The following is a 24957-nucleotide window of genomic DNA, read 5'->3' as shown; positions in this document are numbered from 1 at the left end:
CTGGGGTCATCTCACCCACCCCTCTCCTCGCTCACCCAACTCACTGGGAAGTGGTGTCAACTCTATCCACTGCCCCCTCTAGAGGGCGCCACTGCTCCTCTCCTAACGGCCGCTTCTGCCCAGGCCTCCTGCGTTCACACGACTGACTTCCGCCCTCCCTCCAGAGTCCATTCTGCACACGAAAGCAGCGTAGCCATTTCCCACTGAACTTTGCAAATACTCTGAAACAGTTCACGAACACCAAAAATAGAAATATATACACTACACACCATAATTAAAGGAATATTCATGCACCCACCACCTAAGAAAACATGACCATCATCTTTTTTCTTTTCACGCAAATGGAGTTCACCCACGTAAACACCAGCCGCTCAGGGCACACAGGTATTCTGGATCCGCTCGGGATCCATGCTGTTGCCCCTGCACTCTCCTGCCTTTTTCTGCCTTTCAACTTCTCTTACAAGACCTCCTCCGAGAGCCAGGAGCTCCCTTCGCGAGCACCTACACTTGGAATGGCATGTTCACTTCCGACTGTCACAAGTCTAAACGCTCCACGTGGGCACAGACCGTATCTTGGCTGCTGCTGGTTGCAGCAATGGGACCCACACAAGAGCTGGCCCCAGGGCATGGCTGTTAGGTGACAAAGGAAGGGTGACTGCCTGAACACTGGATGAAGGCTGGGGAGGAAAACCTTTTATTTCCCAGGGGTCACAGTCACAGCAGGTCAAAATCATTCCTGCCCATCAGTGAAGCCCCACCTTTAACGAACTCCAACCAATGGGGCTTACGTCTCACCTAGGATTGCCTGATTTAATTGCTTCAGCCTAAGGTATGCTCCATGAACATACCAATCTTCAACCAGTGAGCTTTTCTGTATTAATTTCCACTCATTTAGCTACGGCGCATTTACAACTGCCCTTAGGAGTAGTATTTTGAAAGCTCACATCTTTACTCTGACCTCGCTCAACCAAGAATCTGTCCTAGGGACCAAAAATTAAGAGCTCAATAAATTACCCATTGCTACCATAGAGCTCAAAAACTTCTAATTGAAAACAGGCTTGCATTTAATATATGCACTTGAAATAAATGTTCTATACTTGTGCATGTGAATGTAAAATATTAAATTCACAAGTACTCTCTGCCATGAATCAGTTTTGAGCCAAGTCACTTAACCATGTATATTTACAGCTTAAATAAGTACCTTAAGAAACTAAAATAGAAAATGTTTATTATATCACAGATTAACTAGACACAAACTTTTATTCTGAAAAGTCAGGAAAAACTATTCTTCATGTACAACATGAAGTTATTTCTATCTAATGCACAGGCTACTCTATATAAATAGACTGTATTTATTAGGTCCACAGTCCTGCCTGGGTTTTTTGTTTGTTTGTTTGTTTTGCCGTACGCAGGCCTCTCACTGCTGTGGCCTCTCCTGTTGCGGAGCACAGGCTCTGGATGCACAGGCTCAGCGGCCATGGCTCACGGGCCTAGCCTCTCCATGGCATGTGGGATCTTTCCGGACCGGGGCACAAACCTGTGTCCCCTGCATCGGCAGGCGGACTCTCAACCACTGCGCCACCAGGGAAGCCCCTACCTGGGTTTTAAATTCAGGTTCTGCGGTTTCTGGCAATGACTCCTGGAAAACACTCTACATTTAGTTTCCTCACCTGTGAAAAGAGAGGAACGCTGCCTATTTAACAGGATTGTCTGAAGATCAAACAAATAAGATGTGGAAGCACCAGCCACAGTCTGCCTTCAATAAGGGTTTAAAAACAATTAACAGGAAAGTTATAGCATTACGGCATACACAAGTTATAAAATCCTATCAAGATCGTAAGTTATAAAGTAAAACACAAACCCCAGAGTGTCTATCCTTTTGTTTATATTAAAGCAATTCTCGTAAAGTATTGGAGCAAACCCTAGGATAAACCTGCACCTCCAGCAGCAATGCAAATATCTGGTTTCAAAGGGAAAGAGCAAAGTGTTGACAAGGGCTGCACATTGTTTGGTTGTAAAATACATCCCTGGCTCACATGTTAACCACCTCAGTCTTCAGGATTTCTTTTTTAGCTTCTGAAAGTTTTGGTCACGTTCTTTTCGTTTTCTAAGCTATAGCGTTGAGAGCCGTTCCTCTCCTCCCTCGCCTTGCCCTTCTGTCGCTCCGACCCCTCCTGCCCACAGCACTGGGCACCACGCACAGAGCTGTGTGCCAAGGTTTGGCACCGTGACATCCACTGCCTGACCCCACCCGACAGCCTCAGCTCTTCCCAAGCTCCTGCTCCCCCGCAGAAAGTGCGCTAAACCCATCCTACTCACCGCCCTCTCGGGAGCGGGCTCGGTGAAGGGCATGACAAGCGTGTCTCCAATATGTCTCCTTTCAGGTGCAATGGGGAAAAGGGTGGGACAACAACTCCTGTCAGTCACTTCCGTCGACCTCAGCACAAGTATTTTGTCCATTTTTCAATATATTTTCTTGACAATTAGGCATCAGGATAAGACTTAATTTAACATTTATAAATATTTAAGAAAAAAAGGAATCAATTTGGAAAACTTTATCAAGTTATAAAAACAAAGGTTTGTTTTTTTGACAGTGGACGTACAGTATTACATGGTTTGCCGTTATTTTCTCTCTGGGGGAAAAAAGGGAAAATGAGAAATACAGTATAGAAGTCATTAAAAGCTCAGTAGATTTTTTAAACACTTAAGAGACATGAGTTAGAAGTGCCATCAAACGAACCAACTGAAAAGCCATTTTTGCAACAATAAGAGAAGTTTGAATATGGACCCTATATTAAGTGATATGAAGTTACTATTTGTTAAGTGTAGTAAAGTAACTGTGGTTGTGGTTTTTTTTTAAAGGCCTTTTCTGTTAGAGATATAAACTGAAGTATTGTAAGTGAAATGATACATGTAGGATATGCTTTAAAATATCTCAGCTTAAAAGAAATTGTATGTGTGTGTTGTGGTGGGGGAAGGGTAGATAGATAATAAATATGAAAACAGACCAGAGCATTCTAATGGTGCTGTTGATATATATAATAAACAAAATAATGGACTTTCATGTCTATGCAAGTGGCAGCTGGTGTAACGCATCACACAGATTAAAAAACCAAAAAAAAGAAAGGTGTTTAGGTTATGCACTGCTAAGAACACCTGTGACGTCGGAGAGTGACTCTAGTGTGAACGTGGTAGGGGGTGGAAGGGTAACAGGCAGGCAGGAGTATGGGAGGAATACACCGGGAACACAAGACCACCTACAACCCAGAGGAAGGGAGAAGGGAAAGCAGCAGAGGCGGGGCATTAGTCTACATTAGAACTGACACACTGTGGAAACAAAAGTAAGACAACCTTTGAATGACAGCTCTTTCTGAGCCACATGTGAGGTCACACACATTCCCCTCACTTTTGGTTCTGAGCTGCAGCAGGACACCACCAGAAACTCTTGATGGAATTAAATCCTCACTATTCAAAATGCTCAAATCCAATGTAGTTCTAATCCATAAAAATAAAACATTCTTTATGATGAATGCATCTTTATGCATTCAAAAACAAAAATCTAGACGTTTTTCATGTAGGATTTAAATAGGAGTATAAGTGAATTACACTGTTCAGATACAAATGCAACTAAAGTTGCATGAGCTGCTTTGAAAACTCACGGACATTTATATGTATTATTTTGTGATATTCCATCCACATAAAAAAGGCATTCTATTTCTTTATTTTTTTATTTGACAAGCAGCAATATCATGTTTGTCATTTTAATGTAGATACAATTATTAGGTTATCTGTCATATTACAATATTTAAGTTTTTTATCTTATGTCCTTTAAGATACATTAAAAAAAAAAAAAAAAAACATCAACTGCAAACGTGAAGGGGAGAAAAAGCATGGTACCCAGCCAAATTTCCACATTTCAGCAATACTTCACTCATTCTTTTTTAATAAAGTTTTAAGAAATGTCATAATGACATGAGCTTGAAATATCTCTAGGCATTTTCTCTGACGCTCATGACGTGGCACTGGTGATGTTGTAAACAGCAGAGAAACAGGGGCTGCCAAATGGCCAAATTATGGAGGCACAGGCCTGCTTTCTCCCACAGGACACACCGGATGGCGATGGCAATGACCTTCTCACATCCACACCGGGGGAGCGCACGTCACGCTACGTAGCTGTACTCATCTGCTGACGCCTGGCTGCGTTCGATGTACTGTTTGTCTATGAGAACTTCAATGCACTTCTTAATCATGCTGATACTAGGGTTAAACCGAGCTCTTGACTGGCTAATCACCTGTGGGAGAGACAGGATGTTTAAGTGCTCTTCTCACCAGGGGGGCACTGGAGCAAATAACTTTTTATGCAAACTAAGGAAAAAGCCCGACCTTTATGTTGTGAAGGGATAAAAACTGTGAAGAACATGGATACAGCAAAATCTAATAATAGTCATATATAACTAAATTAAACCATAAACTAATTCATCTATCTAACTACTCATATACACCCCTCAAGCTTCCACTCAACCCCTACTCAACTTTCAGCTCTTAGCTGATGTAACACCTGCTCAGGAAAGCTTTCCGCCACACCCCCAAGTCAAGACCTTTATACACATTCTCATGCTACTGTATACCTTTTCTTTGTTGCATGTGAGTGTAATTTTATATTTACTCCCATATTATTTCAATAACGCATTTCTTCCCTACTAGACTGAACTCCAAAACAGCAGGAGCCACGTCCTGAGCTGCTCTGCACCCCATGGTGACCAGCACGGTGCTCCACACATGGTAGATGCTCGTGTATTCATGGAACGAGTGAGTGTGTGATGTGGTCCATGTCCTTCAATAACTGGACACAAGACTGAATCGGTAAGGCTTAGACCTCTAAATTCAAACATGAGTTTAATACTGAAATTTTAAGTGAGTACTGTTCTCATTAAGTAATGAAGCATTTCTTTATGTTATTTGGGAGTCGTATTATTTCTGTAACATCTTCATAAAGAAACATTCCTAATCCTAACACCCTCTGCCCCAAGAGGTCTTGAGGACTTTTCCCCCTTTTACCTCCTGAATAAGGGCATTATGCCGAAGTACTTTTCGTGCTTTCATGATACGAACTATAGCAGCTTGGAGGTACATTTTCCGATCTTCATCTACAGCACTTCTCGTCTGCTCCATTTCCTGTTTTACAAGGACAAAAAAAGCCAATGAGACATTAATTCACTGCACTTGTTTTTAACTCATTTTATTTGTGAGTTTAAATAAATCTCCAATCAATACTGAGAATCAAATTATACAATTATGTGCCCAATATAACATAACCATTACCAAAAGAATATTTACAGTGAGTTATGTATAATTTCTTAACTTTAAGTTGGAAGGTTATTTTTTAAAAAATGAACACTACTGTAAATTGTACTCAGTGTAAGTAGTCAATAAAGGAGAACTTAAGTGACACAGAGTAATAGTTTTCAAGACTGCTGTCCTATCAATGAGTAAAAACTTATACCACAAAGCTTGTAGACTTTAGTAACTGGCTCCAAGTGCACACTGGAGCAGGCTTCAAGGGCAAGAGCTGTGAAGGGCTCCATTTGACTCCAGCAGAGAAGCCAGCAAGGATGGGCCAGAAGGGCCTCTCTGCATGGAGCTCAAGGAAAGACAGTGGAGGAGAGGCACAAGCAGGCAATGCCACATCAGTAGGGATCTCATAACAGCTTTTAAAAGAGAAAATACAATCCATATTACAAATTAGTATCGTTAGCCTACAGGAAAATGAGATCTTGAACATTTTAGGGTTCAAATTTAACAGCAATTAACATTTGTCTCCCATGGGGGAGTAAGTCCCTGGAGCAGCCTGGCATCTCTGATACCTTCACATCCTGCCCCGAGCCCAAGGTCAGGGTGGCACATAGGAGGCAATCAGGAAACTTCAGTGATATGAATAGGCTGCCCCAGAACAACTGCTGCTGAGGTGAAACAAGCAACAGCAGATGTTCACCGTGCAAACGGCTCACCCGGGGTCGGACCCCACTCCAGACCAACAAGCTCACAATTTGAATTTTAACACCATCCCCCGTGGTTCATTTGCACAGGAAAGTTTGAGAAGCATTTTCTACAACTTTTCTTTGAAAAATGTGTTGTAAAGCCTTCTGATATTTTACAAATGAAAAATATGAGATTATATTACTATTCAAGGTAGAAATTTTTGGGAAGAATACAAAGCAAATCCATATATGTTAATATAGTTTAAGAGCAAATATGACTATGTTCATTGTGGCATTATTTACAATAGCAAAGATATGGAAGCAACCTAAGGCCCATCAATAGATGAATGGATAAAGAAGACATGATATATATACACAATGGTATATTACTCAGCCATAAAAAAAGAATGAAATCTTGCCATTTGCGACAACATAGATGGGCCTAGAGGGTATTATGCTAAGTGAAATAAGTCACACAAAGACATATGCTGTATGATTTCACATATACGTGAAATCTAAAAAACAAATGAACGAACACAGCAAAACACAAACAGAATTACAGATACAGAGAATAAACAGGTGGTTGCCAGAAGGAAGGGAGATGAGGGGAAGATTAAGAGTTATAAACTTCCAGTGGCAAAATAAATGAGTCATGGGTATGGAATGTACAGTGTGGAGTAATTTATGTAATATCTTTGTATGGTGACACATTGTAACTAGACCGGTCATGGGGATCATTTTGAAATATACAGAAATACTGAATCACTATGTTGTGTAACAGGAACTAACACAGTGTCAATTATACTTCAAAAACAAACAAACTCACAGAAAAAGAGATCAGATTTGTGGTTACCAGAGGCAGGGGGTGGGGGTGGGGAGAGAGGAAATTGGATGAAGGAGGTCAGAAGGTACAAACTCCCAATTATAAGATAAATGATGATTAGAGATGGAATGTAAACATGATAAATACAATTAACACTGCTCTGTGTTATCTACGAAAGCTGTTGAGAGGAAATCCTACAAGTTCTCATCACAATGAAAAGTTTTTTTCCTATTTATTTAATTTTGTATCTATATGAGATGATGGATGTTCACTAAACTTACTGTGATAATCATTTCATGATGTAGGTAAGTCAAATCATTATGCTGTACTGCTTAAACTTATACTGTGCTGTGTGACAATTATTAAAACTGGGAGAAAAAAACAAAAACAAAAGAGCAAATATGACTAAACTACGATAGCTTTTCCCTAAGATACTCATTATACTACTGTTTTTAAAATCTAAAATACTGTTTATAAAGTTAGTCAATGCAAAAAATAAACCAGAGAAGATGTATCATAATTTTGATATGAAAAGTTTTGCATTGGTCTCAATATTACCACTTGTGAAGTCCAATGCTTAAATATTTCCAAAAGAAACGACATTAGAAAGCATTTACCTGTGGTGTGTCTTTCTGCATTGATGTAGTAATTTTAAATTTTGTTCTTTTACTGCTAAAGTTCATATTTAATGAAAATGAAGATTCTGCATCAATGTCTTCCTACAATTAAAAATAATTCATTTACATTTATAAAAATAAAATCACTAAATAACAATTGTTGCAAATAATATGCCATGAAATTAAATAATGACCAAGGAAAAAAGACTCAACTCTCATAATCTTTTACATTATAAATATTATTTAAGAGAAAAATAATTGTGGTCTGTCAAGCAATGAAGGAAAAAACAATTCTTTCCTAATTTTATGCTTGATAGAATTTTAATCAGCTTAGATTTAGAATAAAGCTATTTTCTGGCCCAATTGTTTAATACATGACCACCAGATAAATGTGACGAGAGTCAAGCTCATTGGCTTAAACAGAATTTTAACATTTACATTTTTATGAAATAGCGAGGCTCATAAGTTTTCCATCACATTTTGAAAAACCAAACAACCAAATTTTTTTTTTTTGGAATGCTGCAGTAACAAAATACCAATTAAAATAACCTGACTAGAGAAGCCAACTGGTTCCAATGGCACACAAGCATCACTTCCTCACCACCCCGGTGTGATTCTGACATCAGCCCTCAACGCCCATTTTATTCACTCTGCCAAAAGCGAGTGGACTTTTCTCAAGTGGAAGTTGTTAAGCCAATTTTTAGCTCTTAAGCTCTATTGGGCTTAAGAAAGCCACGCATGTCATACAGTGGAATCTGTCAACCAGCAGGACCACGAAGCACTTGGCAGATGGCACTTTCTCAATAATAACCAAAGAAACTCTATTAAAGAATGCCAGATTCATAATTAAAATTTAATGTGCAAACAACCTATCAATATTTATTTTGTACATTTTTGGGCAGTAAAAATAACATGCTTTAGAAAAATACTTAACTTTTTAGGCACTTAAGCTTAAAAATTTAAACTTAAAATTTTAAACTTAAAAACTTTTACTTATAATTCACTGACTTAACTAAAACCTTAATATTAAGAACTTAATGTTTTGTTAAGTTTCTGAAGTCAGAAAAATTAATCGTTTCTCAAAATTAAGAAAAGCTTGATTTGAATTTCAGCATATATGCCATTTAGAGCTATTCAATTATAGGCTACAAAAGTCATCATTAGCAAAATGAACTCATGAGAGAAATAAGTCGTAGGCCATGAACCAAAATTAAAATGAAGCATCATTTACAAGACTTTTTTCTTATGGGCACAATAATCTGAAGCAGGAAATTTAACCCATATCTGTTGCTTTTTTAACCATTTAAATATCCAAGACATACTTTAAAAACAAAAACATGTTACTAGAAAAAAAAAGTTATAAAGAAAAAAAGGAATATACTATCAGCTTGCTAATTCTCAGGACAGATATTAAAAACATATGGGGGTTGGACTTCCCTGGTGGCACAGTGGTTAAGAATCCACCTGCCAATGCAGGAGACACGGGTTCGAGCCCTGGTCCGGGAAGATCCCACATGCCGCGGAGCAACTAAGCCCATGCACCACAACTACTGAGCCTGTGCCCTAGAGCCCGTGAGCCACAACTACTGAGCCCGTGTGCCACAACTATTGAAGCCCACGCACCTGGAGCCCGTGCTCCGCAACAAGAGAAGCCACCGCAATGGGAAGCCCCCGCACCTCAATGAAGAGTAGCCCCTGCTCACCACAACTAGAGAAAGCCCACATGCAGCAATGAAGACCCAATGCAGCCAAAAATAGACAAATTAATTAAAAATATATATATATATATGGGGGTTAGTTGAGTCTTGAAATTCAGGGACATGACAGTGACAGCACCTGAGATGGAGTTACACATATTAAATATGTGTATAAATAGACATCAACAGGCTGTCATTTCCTATCACAGAACCATGTAATTAAATATTAACTAAACATATGGGGGGAAAAAACCAGCAAGATTTAGGACAGACTACAGTTTTAAAACCTCAATTAACCAGAATCCTTCTGCTGTCAACTCTTTAATAATTTTTCAGTAAACTGTCACAGTATAGGACAAATAAAATCAACCTATAAAGGGCACACGAGTACCAACTTAGACAGCCTTCTCTGTGACGCCTCAAGTTCTTGGCCATAAGGAGCCTGAAGTAATGTAGCTGATTCGAGTGCTTCTCAAAGAACAAAGGGCATTAACAATTATAACCTTACTTTTAAAACTGCAAACATCCCATGAAAAAGCTTTAATACTTATAATGCTTAAATTCCTTGAACTATTACCCCATACCTTTTCTGAATCATGGTTAATCATTTTCACATCGAGTAATGATTTGATTGTTTTTGTCAGTTCCTTCTCGTTCATCTGAGTGCTGTCTTGAAGTTCTTTATAGCTGACGGTTTCACTGTTGTTAAAGGCAAGAAGAACCGCCATTTGGTAGGTTGTGACCATAGCTACGTATGGTTTGCCCAAATAGTTCATTTTAACTTCACCTACAATTAAAACAAAATTGTGACAATAAACTCATCATTCAAAGAAGCATTCCAAAATTACCTCAGTAATAATTGTTTATTTCAGATATTTTCTCCTGAAAGAGTGAACCAAGAACTCTTGGTTAAATTGTTGCAAAGCTGTTCCTGCCAGCAATGTAATCATCTGTTTGCGGGGGTGGGGGGGATGGAGGGGACGGCTCTTAGTTTTGAGTATGTAGTATAAATCATGGTTAAGCTATCATAACATTACCAGTAAGCTCAAACAATGTCTTTAAATAGTAATAGGAAGGCTAAGACTCGGGCAGAAAAAAAGTAAGAGGAGGTGGAGGTAGGAGGAGAAACAGACAGACAAAGGGAGAGCATGATAGCCTGCTACCAGCAACTGCCTCCTATGTGTGTATCTCATCTACCCCAGGGAAGGTTCAAGCATACAGGAGGACACCTGTACTAAAGTGTCTAAACCATAATTTCTGCCAAAATATAACAATGCTATTTTGTTTCATAAATAATGTTTTTCTCCCCAGTAATTTTCTAGGAACAAACACAAATGGGAAGAGAGACAAACAGGCAGATGCATTATTTTGTTGAAATAGTTGATGGAATAACAATGTTCTGGACCCTACACTACCCTGAGAGCTAGAAAGGTACATCAGGCTTAGGCCAACTACAGTTCTACCCATCCCAGGGGGCAGCACACTGAAGAGTTTGTTAACAAACAGTGTGTAAAACAGTTATGCACTTGCAACATGTAAAAACAGTTAATGCAAGTCAAAGAACTGCTTCCTAAAGAATAAAGTTATGGTTTAGTGATTGTATTTCTCTTTCTCTCTCTTACACAAGCACACACACACACATCCTGCATTATTTGACTGTTAATGAATTATAAACTATATCAGCATGAGATTTGGTTTTAGGGCTCTATATTTTAACTCAAGGAAGCTGTATGTTACATGAACTTACCCCAGAGGCTGCATTCTCCCTGTTAGTAGTGGTAATTAGTAACTCTGATCAAGATTGTGTGCTTCCTTTATTATTTAATAATATATATTAATTCATTATGTAATTAAAGACTTTAAAGGATATAAGTCAATTCTCCAGCTTACTATGACCACACAGATGCCTATGCTAACTTGCCTATGCTAACTTATTTTTTTAAAAACTGATATTCAGAAATATTTTTCAAAATTATTTGGATAGGAACACCTAGAGAAAAAATTCCTAATCTCTGAATTTTCATGAAAGGAAGTTTAATTAATTGGAATATCCAATTCATGTAGAGTTTAAGTAGACTACAGTCATTAGGACTGTCCTGCTAACAATTAGCATAAAGAGCACTTTAAGAGCCTCATCTCAACATTAAAGCTTAGAAAACGCGGTGAGAGGCAAAAAAAAAAAAATCATGTAAACTGCATTACACCATTTGTGCAATGACTGCTTAATCATATCCCAGAAACAAGTATAAAATAATGCCTCAAGCACCTATATGATTAAGCTAGGACCATCACCTAGCTGTCACAGATGTTGCAATGTACTACCATGGGTTTGGAAACAGAATGAGGCTTCTGCCACAAGAACCCAAAGAGCATTAGGAGACAATGCAAGTAAGGGGTCTAAGTATCATTTACTGATATCAAATCCACTCTGCATCCCTTAAAAACAGGAAAACTTGTTAGTTGTGTTTTATGACTTTTTCTTGCTATTTTTCAATAAATTATCGGTGTCGGGGTACATGGACCTCTTTCCACTTTTTTTCAGCACCACTCTCTTATTACTCAGCTCATGGCTGGAAAGACTGGGGAAGGGGTGGAGGAAGGAAAGGAAATCCCAAATCTGGATGATTCACTTAATTACTGCTGTGTAAATAGAAAAGGAAAATGACAAAGAGGTCATTTAACCTTCAGAATAGGTTGACAAACTTTAAGAACCTCCAAGCTAGAATAAAACATTCCAATACATACATACTTGAAAAATCAGACAACCATAATTGAATTGGTAATTAACAATTACCAGAAATAAAGAGTAGGCAGAACTCTCACAATACTTTAATCCAAGTTACTCCTCTACTACCTATCAGCAACCTAGTCTCTAAGGGAAAGTTTTTTTTACAGAAGAATGTCAGCTACTAAATGCTGAGTGCATGACAGAGTATCACTGATCTGCAACCAGGAAGAAGATAACTGATTCAAGCAATGATCACCAGTGGATGCTACAACCATCAGATACAGTTGTTCCTGGAAGATGGTATTCATTTGGGACCTAAGTGTCACCCCTCAGATCACCTGCTAATTGAAAAGGTCTCCTCACAATGGAAACATCACCTCAATCAACCAAGTGACCACTTTACTGCCTCTCACAGTGGGACAGTCTGACACCACGTGCCTTCTGATGTAATGCAACACAAGTACACAGGACCACCAAAGAAGTATTCTCACCAATAATATCTTAATCTGAATATATAACTAGTTGCCAAACAGCAAAATAGTAAATCCCTCATTAAAACTACTTTAGGAGACAGAATGATTATTGCTGAGGTAATGCAAAGGAGTTTAAACTCCCCAAGATAGATATTTAGGGGAAGTAAAAGTAAACTTAATCCAAATACATTAAAACACTGGTCCAGCAATGTTTTTTTCCTTAAAATCAATTATATTTACTAAATGAGAATATAAAAAATTCACAATAGATGTAAAATTAAAGGCCAACTACTAAGCGACCACTTACTAAGAATATCAATGAACATCTCTTTATTTCACAAACTACTGAAAAAATTAAAATGCCCAATTTGTTCAATAAACATAAACTTGTAAAGATATGTATTACTATGTACTAATTATTATGTACTAATATGTATTACTAACAAAATGAGACATCATATTCCAAATGTAAAGTAGTCAAATAAATGGTACTTACAAGAAACTACTTAGATGAAATTTCTCTTAGGTGAGTGAATTTCCTAAATAAAGGTACGGCAACTAATCAGATTTTCTTGTACCATTTCTAAGAGACATTAACATACATGGCCATCCTTTCCCTCTTATACAAAGAGAAAGTTGATTCAATGTACTTTTCAAAGCATAGCTTTAGCAAAAGTAGAGAAATTCTGAGTGTTTGCTTTGGCTAACATCTTCAGGCAGCTTAGAGAAACTGAATAGAGGCTCCAATCACTCAAAGTATTAATCCTACTTTCCAATTAGTAGACCCCACTGTTCCAGGAAGAAGCTAAGGAAATGATTAGATTTTGATTAAACTTTTCTAAAACTGGAAAGTACTGGAAGTTAATTGGGACATTCTGGAAAAAGCGTTTACTACTGCCGTTCACTACAGTACCACAAATAAAAATCAAATGGTTAGGTCTCCTTGTGATGCTATAATAGTTAATGAAATTTTTGAGGATATCTGCCATATCTAGAGAGAAGAGGTTTTTAAGATATGTTTCATCAAGCCTGGGTTTCTAAATAAAATTCCTAGTATCTATAAAAAGTGATTTGTTACAGAAATATAGGAAACCATTATAAAATTCAGAAACTCCTTATAAGTAGCATAATTATAAAACACTATTAAAAATGCTGCACTTGCTTTAACCATATAAAAACGTGCTCAACTTTACTCATAATAAAAGGAATGCAAATTAAAAGAAAAAAAGTGCTTCACTTGAACTTCATTATTAGTTGCTTTAATGGTAACCAGAAAGGAAGATGAAGAAGAAAACGTTAAAAACTAAAATCAGGAAAAAAACAACAACTATAATTAGGACCTATGAAATCGATTTCCAAATTTTTAACATAATCATATCAGGTAAATTTCATTAAACTAGATATAATTAAATGCATTTTACCTGTACAAAGATAATGTAACCATGTAAGTTTCCTTCCACTGAAATGCTGGCTATAAAATAATTCAAACTGTAAAAAAGAAAAAAGGAATCAAATTATTTTCAGCTTCTACAACCTAACTTACTTGGCTACCACTACACTAAAAAGTAAAAAAATTCATGTTAGAGAAGACATTAGAGCCCATCTGGTATATTTACTCATTTTACAGATGAGAAAACACATCTATGCAAGTTCCTGACAAAGATCATATAAATATCAGGCCAGCTCTTTTCACTTAAAACCCTGTCTGGGGTTCTTTCTACCAAACCACAGCCCTGCAAATTTAACTTTTTGTATAAATTCAGAAATTATCATTTTGAATGATATCAATTTGGACTTTATAAATAAAATCCCTGACCAAAACCACTACCATACGCATTTCAACATGAAAATATAAATCAAACCTTCATTTCTAGTCTCCTATTTGCCAACATATACCCTTGCTGAATGGACGGGTTGAATAATATCAGTGATCACTCCAAAAGTGACATCCACGATTTAACTTCCACATACAGTCAAACACTAATACAAGCAAAGCTTCAGAGGCCTGTCTTTGTATCTTTTGTTGACATTATTGTGAAAAATTAAATTTAACATTCTATTAACATAGCTTTAAAATTTTAAAAATTCCTCCCTCAGATTGAATGTAGGACATCAGTCCAAAAAATAGAGAGTTCATATCTTCTAAAGAGCTAGTACATAATCTACAGCGAGAAAATGATACTGAAATGTAAAAAAGGTAAAAACTCAACTTCCATATAAAACTGAAAAATAAATATATTCATCACATCACAATTCAGAATTGTGGGCATACTTTTAGCATGACGAGCCATATGTAATATACCTAAAGCTTTTATCTGTACTTCAAACTTTACTTTCTGTACTTTCAAAATGAAGTTTAAATAAAGTAATCAGCAACATTTGACCTGTAAGCTGCACTATGCCCACTCCTTACAACAAAAGTTCACAGCTACCAGCCAGGAGAACTGGTAAATTCTTTTAGCAATTTATTCCAAGATAGTCCTGGGAAGCTGAAACTTGAGCATTTTTTCCCTCCAATGGTGCAGCATTCTCCTCTATGAGCAAATTCACCAGCCCTTTGGCATGATAAATAGGAAATGACTGGCACCAGGAATACTTATGATTTTCTGCCTGGTCCTAATCTAGACAAAGAAAAAAATCAAAGTATGTCATGAAAGGATCCCAGAGGTATGCTCTGACTAATAATCTCCCTGGGTGTCAATAAAATTCAATTACTACTATACAATTTGTAATTATGAAACATTTATAAGGAATTTATGGACAAAAGCAAAATAAAACATTTTTGAAACTGAGAAAACCGAAGTTTAAAATGCTCTTTACAAATTATGTAAGTGCAAAACTAGCTTTAGAATGTATATTCCAAGCTCTGAAAGCACATGCTTTACCTCTTTATAGCCCTAGCAACTAGTACCATCATTAAAGTTTTACTGATGATATCAATATGCCAAAGAAAGCATTCCTTTATCCTTAAATTTAAAATCTGATTATAAAGATTCTCATATCCACAGCTAGTCAAGAACAAAAAGATTCAGTTCCAAAAGAGAGTAGTATCGATTCATCTGGTATTAAAAGACAAAAGTTGCAACATCTTGCTTAACGATATCATTAAATAACTGTGTTATCAAAGTTTATTAGTAATAAATATACCTTGACTAAACTTCTCATGTTAAAGTCAGGCTTAATAGTTATAATAATCAGGCTAACAGAGAGCATCTTTCAAATACCATTTGAGGGCATTAATTGAAACTCAAGGGGCCTTAAAAATGAATGTTTCATATTTGATGAGCGTATTCACTTCAAACAGAGAGCTGCACTAATATACACTACCTTATATTTCTTTAGTTATTATTCAGGTTTGTGGACCAGGTACAAAAGTAGATTTAAGATATACTGGTCTAATATGCAAAATAAAGTACTTTTTTTTTTTTTAAGATTTTCTGATGTGGACCATTTTTAAAGTCTTTATTGAATTTGTTACACTATTGCTTCTGTTTTATGTTCTGGTTTTTTTGCCCCGAGGCACGTGGGATCCTAGCTCCCCACCCAGGGATCGACCTGCGTCCCCACCTGCCCCGACTGGAAGGCAAAGTCTCAACCACTGGACCGCCAGGGAAGTCCCCAAAATAAATTGCTTTCAATTAAAGCTTAATTTCCATAGTTTTAAGATACGTGTAAAATGGATGTGATTTCTGATAAACAGCTATATTTAAGGGAAAGATGGGAAATATCTAGACGACCATTAAAGCAAAGGGAATTAATTTACATGTGAAAAATAAAATAATAAATACACAGATGGATTTTCATTCTTATGTGGCTGAAAACTTGGATTTACTAGGAGAAATGTAAGGACAAACTCCCTCTACTGGTAATTAGAGAAAGTCCAAACTGAGAGAATGATATGCTTGGAATCATAATTTATAGTCAGAAAGAAACCCACTTCCTGTTTGTAAATGAGGACACTGGAACCTGGGGAAGGTCATATGTTAATAAATAAAGTTTAAGGGGTTGATTCCAGTACTCCAATAATTACTGGCAAATAATTATTTCAAGGAGAAAGAGAAGAATAACAAACTTAAACGAGATTTTAGTTCTGCCAGCCCCCACCCTGTCCCTTAATTTCGATTGGAAAAGCAGGCTCTTAAGAAGAAATAAGGTTTAAGACTGTCAAAGGTGAGGGGTCAGTTTTCTTTCTCTTGCCTGGTCACAAATACATCAAAGTGCTTTACACCTGGTTACCCCATCCCCTGCCCTGGGATCATATTCTGCCCATCCAAACAAATGCTCTTCTTCATGAAGTTTCTAAGATGGTTTGCACTATCATGCCTTTTCAAAGACGCAGAAAATCCTAAATTAGACTCCTATTCGGAAAGTCCACCTTATGCATGGTATCTTGAAATCTACCTGGCTACTCTGCTATTACCACTACTATCACTATTAACTATTACTTCTACTTTCAGCATTTATTGAGTACTTCTTATATACCAGACTAAGCGCTTTACATATTTCATCTTCATATTAACACTCTGAGTAGTAGTATTATCAGTTAACAAAAAATTCGGAAGTTATTTGAACAAAGTCACAGAGCACAGTAAACGGAAGAGCAGACATTTAAAATCAGGAGTTATGATTCCGGAGCTTACACTGTGTTACTTGATTTATAATCCTTATTTTGAAAGAAGCAAAAATAACATACATACATAATGTAATGATTCAAACTACACACTGTGAACATCTCTAGTAAATAGTGTAATGAAATACCATTTTCATTTTAAACTTCATAAACATATGCATAACTCACTGGTTCACAACCTCAAGTTACTGCCCAAGTAAAAGACTATTAAAAGATAAGCCTCCTTTGGTGAGTTAGAGAATCAAAAAGGGTCAGTTTCAAAAGAAACGAAAACATGTTCATCCACTCAAAAACTTGTACGTGAATGTCCATAGCAGCATTACTAACACACCCCAAAGTCAAAACAGCCCAAACGTCCAACAGCTGATGAATGGATAAATAAAGTGTGGTGTCTCCATACAATGGAATATTATTTGGCAATAAAAAGGGATGAACTACTGGCACAGACTCAAACATGGATGGACCTTGACATTCTTCTGCAAAGTGAATGAAGGCAGTCACAAAAGCACGCGTGACATAGCTCTATATGAGATGTCCAGAACAGGCAAATCTACAGAGAAAGAAAGCAGATTGCCTAGGGCTAGGGAGAGGGGAGGGAGTTGGGGAAGGCGAGGAGTGACTAGTGATACGTAGGGGGTTTCTTTTAGGGTAATTAAAATGTTCTAAAATGGTGCTGGTGGTTGCAAAGCTCTGTGAATATACTGAAAACCAATGAAAGTGTACACTTTGAGTGAACTGTATAGTGCTGTGGCCTGAATGTTGTGTCTCCCCAAATTCATATTGAAATCCTGACGCCCAATGTGATGGTTTTAGAAGGTGGGGCCTTTGGGAGGTGCTTAGATCATGAGGATGGAGCCCTCATCTATGGCATTAGTGCTCTTATGAAAGAGACCCCACAGAGATTCCTAGCCCCTTCCACCATGTGAGGACACAGCAGGAAGTCTGTCACCTTAGGCCCTCATCCCACCGTGCTGGCATCCTGGCCTCAGACTTCCAGCCTCCAGAACCATAAGAAATCAATCTCTGTCATTCACAAGCCGCCCAGGCTGTGGTATTTTGTTACGGCAGCCTGATACAATGACTACAAGACTACATGACTAAGCCGTATGGTACAAGTTACATCTCAACAGCTGTTAAAGATGTAGTCTCCACAGTCTCTTTAAAAGCTTTGGGTAAGAAGTCTATGGTTTCTATTCAGTCACACTTTAAAGCCATTTTTACTTGAATTTTCCAGCTTCAATCTATTTTTTCTAGAATATTTCACATTCTACATATATTTACCTAAATTACAGCCCAGAATAAAAATAACTATTATAAGGGATAAATGAATTATAAAGATGGCTCAATATTCAAATGAAAACTTAGAAAATGATTGTTGTAAGTACTGGATTCTAAACTTTCTTATAATATCAAAATCCTTGTAATTTAGAACTACTTAAGACAGATAACAGGTTTACTAAGAATAAGAGACATGCTTTGACAAAGAACTGACACCCTTAGCATTTTAGTTTTAATATTAGAAACTACAATAATTTACAGTCTTCCTCAGTACCCTCCTTTTTAGGGAGGGTACTGAGGAAGAATAACAATAACAAGGCAGAATAACAATAATTTGTGAATATATTTTTATATCACGTGAGCCCTCAAGACTTCGGAGAAATATTTAAAGTGATATAACGTGAAGATAATTATTAAAATTCCTTAGGTCTTCCAATATATTTTCTGCCAACTTGCCATCTGTACACTTTTTTCCAATTCCTGGGGAATCGCAAATGTAGATGAAGGAGCCTGAGTAAGAGGCCATGCACCAGCCTAGAAGGAGAAAAGTCAAATAGTTAAACATCTCACTTGAAAGTAAATGTTTATAAAATAATTTAAGCAACTAAAGCACCTTTTTCTCCTTCCTCAAAATGTTGATAAAACCCACCAGCATTACTATCAAGGCATGGTTCATTCCAGATCAATATAACATATAACTTTAGAAGCTATAATATTCTGGTTGAAAGAAAGGTAATCAGGCATCAATCTATTAATCATTTGTATCAGAGTATTTGAAATGGTTAGTAAATGCTCACAATGAAACACATATTCATACCTGTAGAACATATATTTGAAAACTAATTCCCAAATCTATTACTGTGTCTTGATTTTTGATAAAATTGTTGAACTTATTGTTCAGATCCGCACTGACACTCATATCTGTGTACATCCGATGTAGCTTGCTGGTAAATTCATAACCACAGGCTTGCTGTAAAAGAAAGTTTTAAAAAACATATGACTTAAAAACAAAAACAATAAACCATACTGATTATTAAGAATGCTTTGCTACTGCTAGGTCTATGGTCAAAGGTCCTGCTTGTACACTTACACCAAAGGCCTGTATTATTCATGACCCAAAGCAGCTATTCAAAACCTTTCAAAAGTTCCTTTTTTTTTAATGCAGATTAAATAAGTGAATGAAAACATATATTCATGAAACAACAAATTTCCCTTTAAAACAAGAACTTTTCTATAAATCTGTATATCATTTCAACAGTACAAAATGCTCCATTACTGAATGTAAGATGATACCTTATAATGTTTACAGATAGTATCAAATACACATGAAAGATAACTGGGAATATTTGTTAAAAAGGAGGGGTACTGAGGCAGATTTTTAACACCATTAACTGAGTAATGAAGAAATCTATTTCTTTGAAGTTATTCAAAACTCTGCCATCACCAGGTCAGAAAATCTGGATCTCTAATCTTGGGATATAAAAAGCTTTGTTAACACTACCTCTAAAAATTAAAGGGTAAATTATTTTTGGTATATTTAAAAAGGACCACATATTCAATGTATACCATACAGGAAAATTATCAACTATTGAAAAACTCAGGATAAATAAAATTAGCAACTGCTTATCTTATCAGTGTGTAAGCTAAAATGACATAAAAGTGAACTGAAATTCAAATGCACTCCACAAAACTTGTACTTAAAGGAATATTTTAGGTGTGTTCATTTATACGTAATACAAGGTTTTTGTAAAGTTAACACGTTATCTTGTGGATGATTCTATATCAACATATAGAGAGACTTTGTCCTTTAATACAGCATTTGCATATCCCACCATGAGACTACACCACTTTACATTTAACCAGTCAACTGTTGATGAATTATTTCCTGTTATTACTCATATTGCTACAGTGAACATCTTTGTGTGCTAGTGGAATAATTTCTAGGACACTATCATATCAAAGGCCTACAGTACCTTTAATTTATTGATCATGGCTTCTTCAGAATCCATAGACATGGATAACCCATGAATTAAACGTTTCGCCAGCATTCTTGCGTAGAACTACATTAAAAAATATTTTAAAAGATTACTTCCTTTCTGATGATTTAAAGTTCAAAAATAAATCAAAGCTGACACATAAAACCTCTCGATTCACAACTTACCTTTTGAAAAACATCCTTATCGTCGATATATTTAAAGACAGTAATAAAGCTCGTGAGCTTGTCCTCTACTTCATTCTCTGTCATCCCCTTGGCTGATTTCTTCAGCAAGTTGTCACAGTACTTAGCGAGCTCAAATAGAAATTGACAGTAACGCTTTCAGAGGGCCCTTCTCAAAGGAGGCACAGTGGCAACAACACAAAATAAGATCACGGTCTTTGCCATCCTCAAGCTTATGTTTTAATAATCATGGACATGCACTAAAGAACTTGAAATATATGTCATCAGGGAAATTTTTAAAAAACTATAAACAGTAAAAAATCTAATCAACCCTGAATGATCAATACAGCAATGATATAAGTAATTTTTTTTTTTTTTTTTTTTTTTTTGCAGTACGTGGACCTCTCACTGTTGTGGCCTCTCCTGTTGCGGAGGACAGGCTCCGGACGCGCAGGCTCAGCGGCCATGGCTCACAGGCCCAGCCACTCCGCGGCATGTGGGATCTTCCCGGACCTGGGCACGGACCCGTGTCCCCTGCATCGGCAGGCGGACTCTCAACCACTGCGCCACCAGGGAAGCCCAGTAATTAAGTTTTGATGGAACACCTAGGTGAGTTTTGAGCAGTTCTGTCATTTCTGACATTACATAAGTACTTTTTAAAAATCTCACAACAACCTTGTAAGCAAGTTTCCTTTAAAGGTTATCATTTTTCATCAAATTCCCTTTAGATCTCAGATAAAATAAAATCTCCATGTAAAGTAATGCAAATTATTTTAAAGCAGTCATACTTTCCAACCCAAACATTGTAAAATGGAATATTTTCTCCTTCAATTATTTCTTAAGAAAAGGCTACAGACGTGACCTACTGCATTCCTTAAATAAAAGCCAAATGATATACAGTGTTGATATGTTTTTATTTTTAATAATTAATTTCAACTACATTTTAAAAAAATGCTACAAAAACAAATTAATTTGACATTCACCTCAGTTTTCATTTTCTAATGCTGACTTTTCATATGTTTACATTTATGCAACCATCAAACTTACCAATTCAGGTGCTTTGCAAACAGACTTGGGTTCTCTGTAATTTACAACTGATGTAAGGGCCTATATAGAAGACAGACCAGGAATTAGCCACCATTAATAGGGTAAAAACACAGCTGGCTCTATATATGCTATAATCTGTACGTCCAAAAATTACTACCCCACATAAAACATGGCATTTTGGGGGTAGTTTGTTAATACTGTTGTCATATCTAACACAGGGTAAACTCCTCTCACAGTGTCCCTCATGGTAATTATATAATGATTACATATAATCCTGTTCCTACTGAAAGATACTCTTCATAACTCATTACTGATATTTGAATACACATAAAATAAGACTATATTTTCAAAAATCTTACAACAACCATGTAGGCAAATTTAAATTTAAACATTTGTAAAATATAATATTTACTTTTCTTTCAAATATTATTCATTATAGCCTAAGTATTATATTCAAAGGAAAAATGAGCACTAAAGAATATTGAAATTATACATGTATTTTTCAGAACATACTAGTGTATTAACAAGTCTCCTTTTATAGCATAATCACGGGAAGTTCAATTCCCATAGAATTCAAGCATTCAGTCATTCAATTACTCACTTAAAAGTTAAGTTACACACTTCTATTTTGACTTTCACTATGAAATTGGTTGGTTAAGGTGAATCTCCATCTCCAGATTAGAAATCTCACAATTAGAAGCCCTAATTCTGAAACTACCTTAAAGAATAATGATTAAATGAAGAAAATCATATATAGATAAGAATATATGTATTAAAAAATTACCTTATCCAACGCACTCATAAAGTGCTGATCACCATTCAAAACAGTGTTGATAAGCTGAACAAATTTACCATGTACTTCCAGAACTGACTCCACAAATAGTGTTGGCATCTAAAAATATGAAATACAAAGTACAAAACCACATTTTAAGAAGTTCAAGGGTATAATTTGGCTTAGTGAAGAGTTGTTTAAGAGTAAAGTTTTCCCTAAGCAAATAATGTTACACACGACACACACCCTCAAAAAATGTTTTTAGCTAAGACGGTCTTTAAAATCTAAAACTTTGATGTTGAAGTTAGCTGTCATTCAACACTGGAAATGCAGGACTGTAGTTCCTCTGCTAGAAGAACCCATGGAAAAAACACTTCTTTCTGGTGCTGGAATTCTGTATCTTAAGTGTAACAAGATACAATCTCAGAACTACCAGGCCTATCACTTTCATAGAGGATTATGTAAATAAAAACGGCCTTCAAAGGCACTGAAGGCTGAGAGAGAGAGGAGAAGTTAAAAAGCCATTATCTGTGAAAATTGAGACCCCTAGAGTTGGGCAGTACAGTTCCCCACATCTCAGAGAGAAGAAATACCTAGTAGTGCAAAAGTGAGTTTTCATTCTTAATGGAGATAACTATGAAGTTAGACCTAAGACTTCTAAGTCAGCTAAAATTATCTGAGTCTCCTACAAACGCATTCTCTTGTATTTGCATCTCCCAGGCCTTGACACCAAACTCTATGCCTCTGTGCCCAATGTCATTCCACACCCTGAATCTGTAAAACTAATATAAACTAAGAAACCTAATAAATAATACAGGCTATTAGATGTAAGCAATATAAATTAATAGTTTTACAAAAAATGGGAAAGCTTATGCATTGCTGTGGCAGGACATAACATCTAAGAATTATCTGCCAAAGACAAATAAACCTACAACTAAGGAGATCAGCGTTTAATAAATGCTCCTGAACAATGAGGTCTATACACAGATCACTGCATCACAGGAGGAGCAAACAGCTCTACATAGGAAAGAGAAGTGACATGTGATGTCATGTCTATCTTATTTGTCAACCATCACTAGTAAAAACAAAGAAGGTGGTCCAACAAAATTTGACAATAGGAACACACTTTGATAGGAGACACCTTATTGTAAACAGTAATTTAAATGGCAGGGAACTCTTAAGATGGGGATTAAGGATATGAAGGTCACTGCTGGGTATTTTGGGTAGTAAGCATATATTTAGGGAAGATAGTTTTAATCCAAATTTGCTTCCCGGGCTATCAAATCCAGGGCATGTAAAAGGAAATCAAATTGTAAGTTGTCTATATTATCACTGATTAATACCATTACCACTACAACTAACTAAACATTAATGCCAGTTACACAGAAACAAGACTGTTTAGAAACAGCAAACAGGGACTTCCATGGCGGCGCAGTGGTTAAGAATCTGCCTGCTAATGCAGGGGACATGGGTTCGAGCCCTGGTCCAGGAAGATCCCACATGCTGTGGAGCAACTAAGCCCGTGAGCCACAACTACTGAGCCTGCGCTCTAGAGCCCGCGAGCCACACTACTGAGCCCATGCGCTGCAACTACTGAAGCCCGCATGCCTAGAGCCCATGGTCTGCAACAAGAGAAGCCACCGCAATGAGAAGCCCGCGCACCGCAACGAAGAGTAGCCCCCGCTCACCGCAACTAGAGAAAGCCAGCGCGCAGCAACGAAGACCCAACACAGCCAAAAATTAATTATTAATTAAAAAAAAAAGAAAGAGCAAACATACTTTTCTGTGAGAAATTAACAATTGCTAAATGAACACGACAGTGTGTAGGAAGAAGTTTATCTTATTCACTGATTTTCTAATAGATAATTCCAAAATGTGTCCAACAACTTCTAGGTTTGAACATTTTAATAAAGACGTTTCATTTATTGGCATGGTAGGACTTTTCTTTCATGCTTTTAAACAGTAAAGTCAAAAGAAAAACTCCATGATAATCTGATTAAGAGAAAAATTTTCCAGTTCCTTATGTAACTCACATTTTCCTGAGTAAGATTACTGGTTGCTCTAAGGCCCTCATCATGGATATGATTTTGCAGCTCCTGAATCATATGAGGTAAACCAGTGGACACAGCACGGAGTAAGACATACATATTTGCCATGTCTGAGGGGAAAAAGAAATTTATTATTAAATTTCCAAATAGTTTAAAAATGTTTTTAATATAATAGGTAATATATGGTTCCAAATGCAGAATTACAGAAGAGTATGCAGAGCCAGATCCCCACACCTTTCTCCCAATCACCCCATCCTCCTCCCCTGGGAAAGCAACGTTGTGGTTGTTTAGTATCTTCTCAAAGCTGTTTCCTACCCATTCAAGCAAATACGCTATTCTTCCCTCTGCCCCTTTTCATACAAATAGGGTGGGTAGTGTATTTCAGGTACTATAAACAACACTTTAACTTAGAGATCTTTTTACATCAGTACACAAAGCATTTCCTCATATTTTACAACTGCTTAGCACTCCACTTTATGGCTACATTACAACAATTCCTTAACAATTGATGGGAATTTGGTTGTTTCCAATCTCTTGATATTGCAATGTTACAATTAATAATTCTGCATATGGGCAAGAATATCTGCAGTATAAATCCCTGGAAGTGGGACTGCCATGCAAAGCTTAGTCTTGCAGAAGGACCTTCTAGACAGAGCTCCCAGTGGCCAGCAGCTCCCTTGCCAACAAATGTGATCTTTGCACTGAGAG

At 36.8% G+C, this 24957-nt stretch overlaps 1 protein-coding gene across 5 annotated transcripts in view; it reads right to left on the bottom strand.

The window, feature by feature from the left end:
• Positions 1–3561: 3561 nt before the first annotated feature.
• The window catches only part of CUL2 (cullin 2), an 81613-nt gene continuing 60217 nt past the window's right edge, over positions 3562–24957 (bottom strand). For 2 of the 5 annotated variants that reach the window (XM_079914595.1, XM_079914596.1), the window contains exons 10-21: positions 24235–24359; positions 22214–22321; positions 21430–21489; positions 20386–20514; positions 20198–20284; positions 19042–19194; positions 18681–18758; positions 13738–13804; positions 9700–9902; positions 7419–7520; positions 5059–5175; positions 3564–4292 (exon numbers count right to left, since the gene is read on the bottom strand). In XM_079914595.1, the coding sequence (XP_079770721.1) occupies positions 4161–4292; positions 5059–5175; positions 7419–7520; positions 9700–9902; positions 13738–13804; positions 18681–18758; positions 19042–19194; positions 20198–20284; positions 20386–20514; positions 21430–21489; positions 22214–22321; positions 24235–24359 (1361 nt within the window). In that variant the 3' untranslated portion in view covers positions 3564–4160. Of the gene's footprint in view, positions 4293–5058; positions 5176–7418; positions 7521–9699; positions 9903–13737; positions 13805–18680; positions 18759–19041; positions 19195–20197; positions 20285–20385; positions 20515–21429; positions 21490–22213; positions 22322–24234; positions 24360–24957 lie in introns of all 5 variants that reach the window. The other 3 variants (XM_079914598.1, XM_079914594.1, XM_079914597.1) reach the window with 3 other exon arrangements.

This window comes from Stenella coeruleoalba, assembly GCF_951394435.1.
Source record: "Stenella coeruleoalba genome assembly, chromosome: 2".
Lineage (NCBI taxonomy): Eukaryota > Metazoa > Chordata > Mammalia > Artiodactyla > Delphinidae > Stenella > Stenella coeruleoalba.
This window is presented reverse-complemented; position numbering and strand designations above follow the sequence as displayed.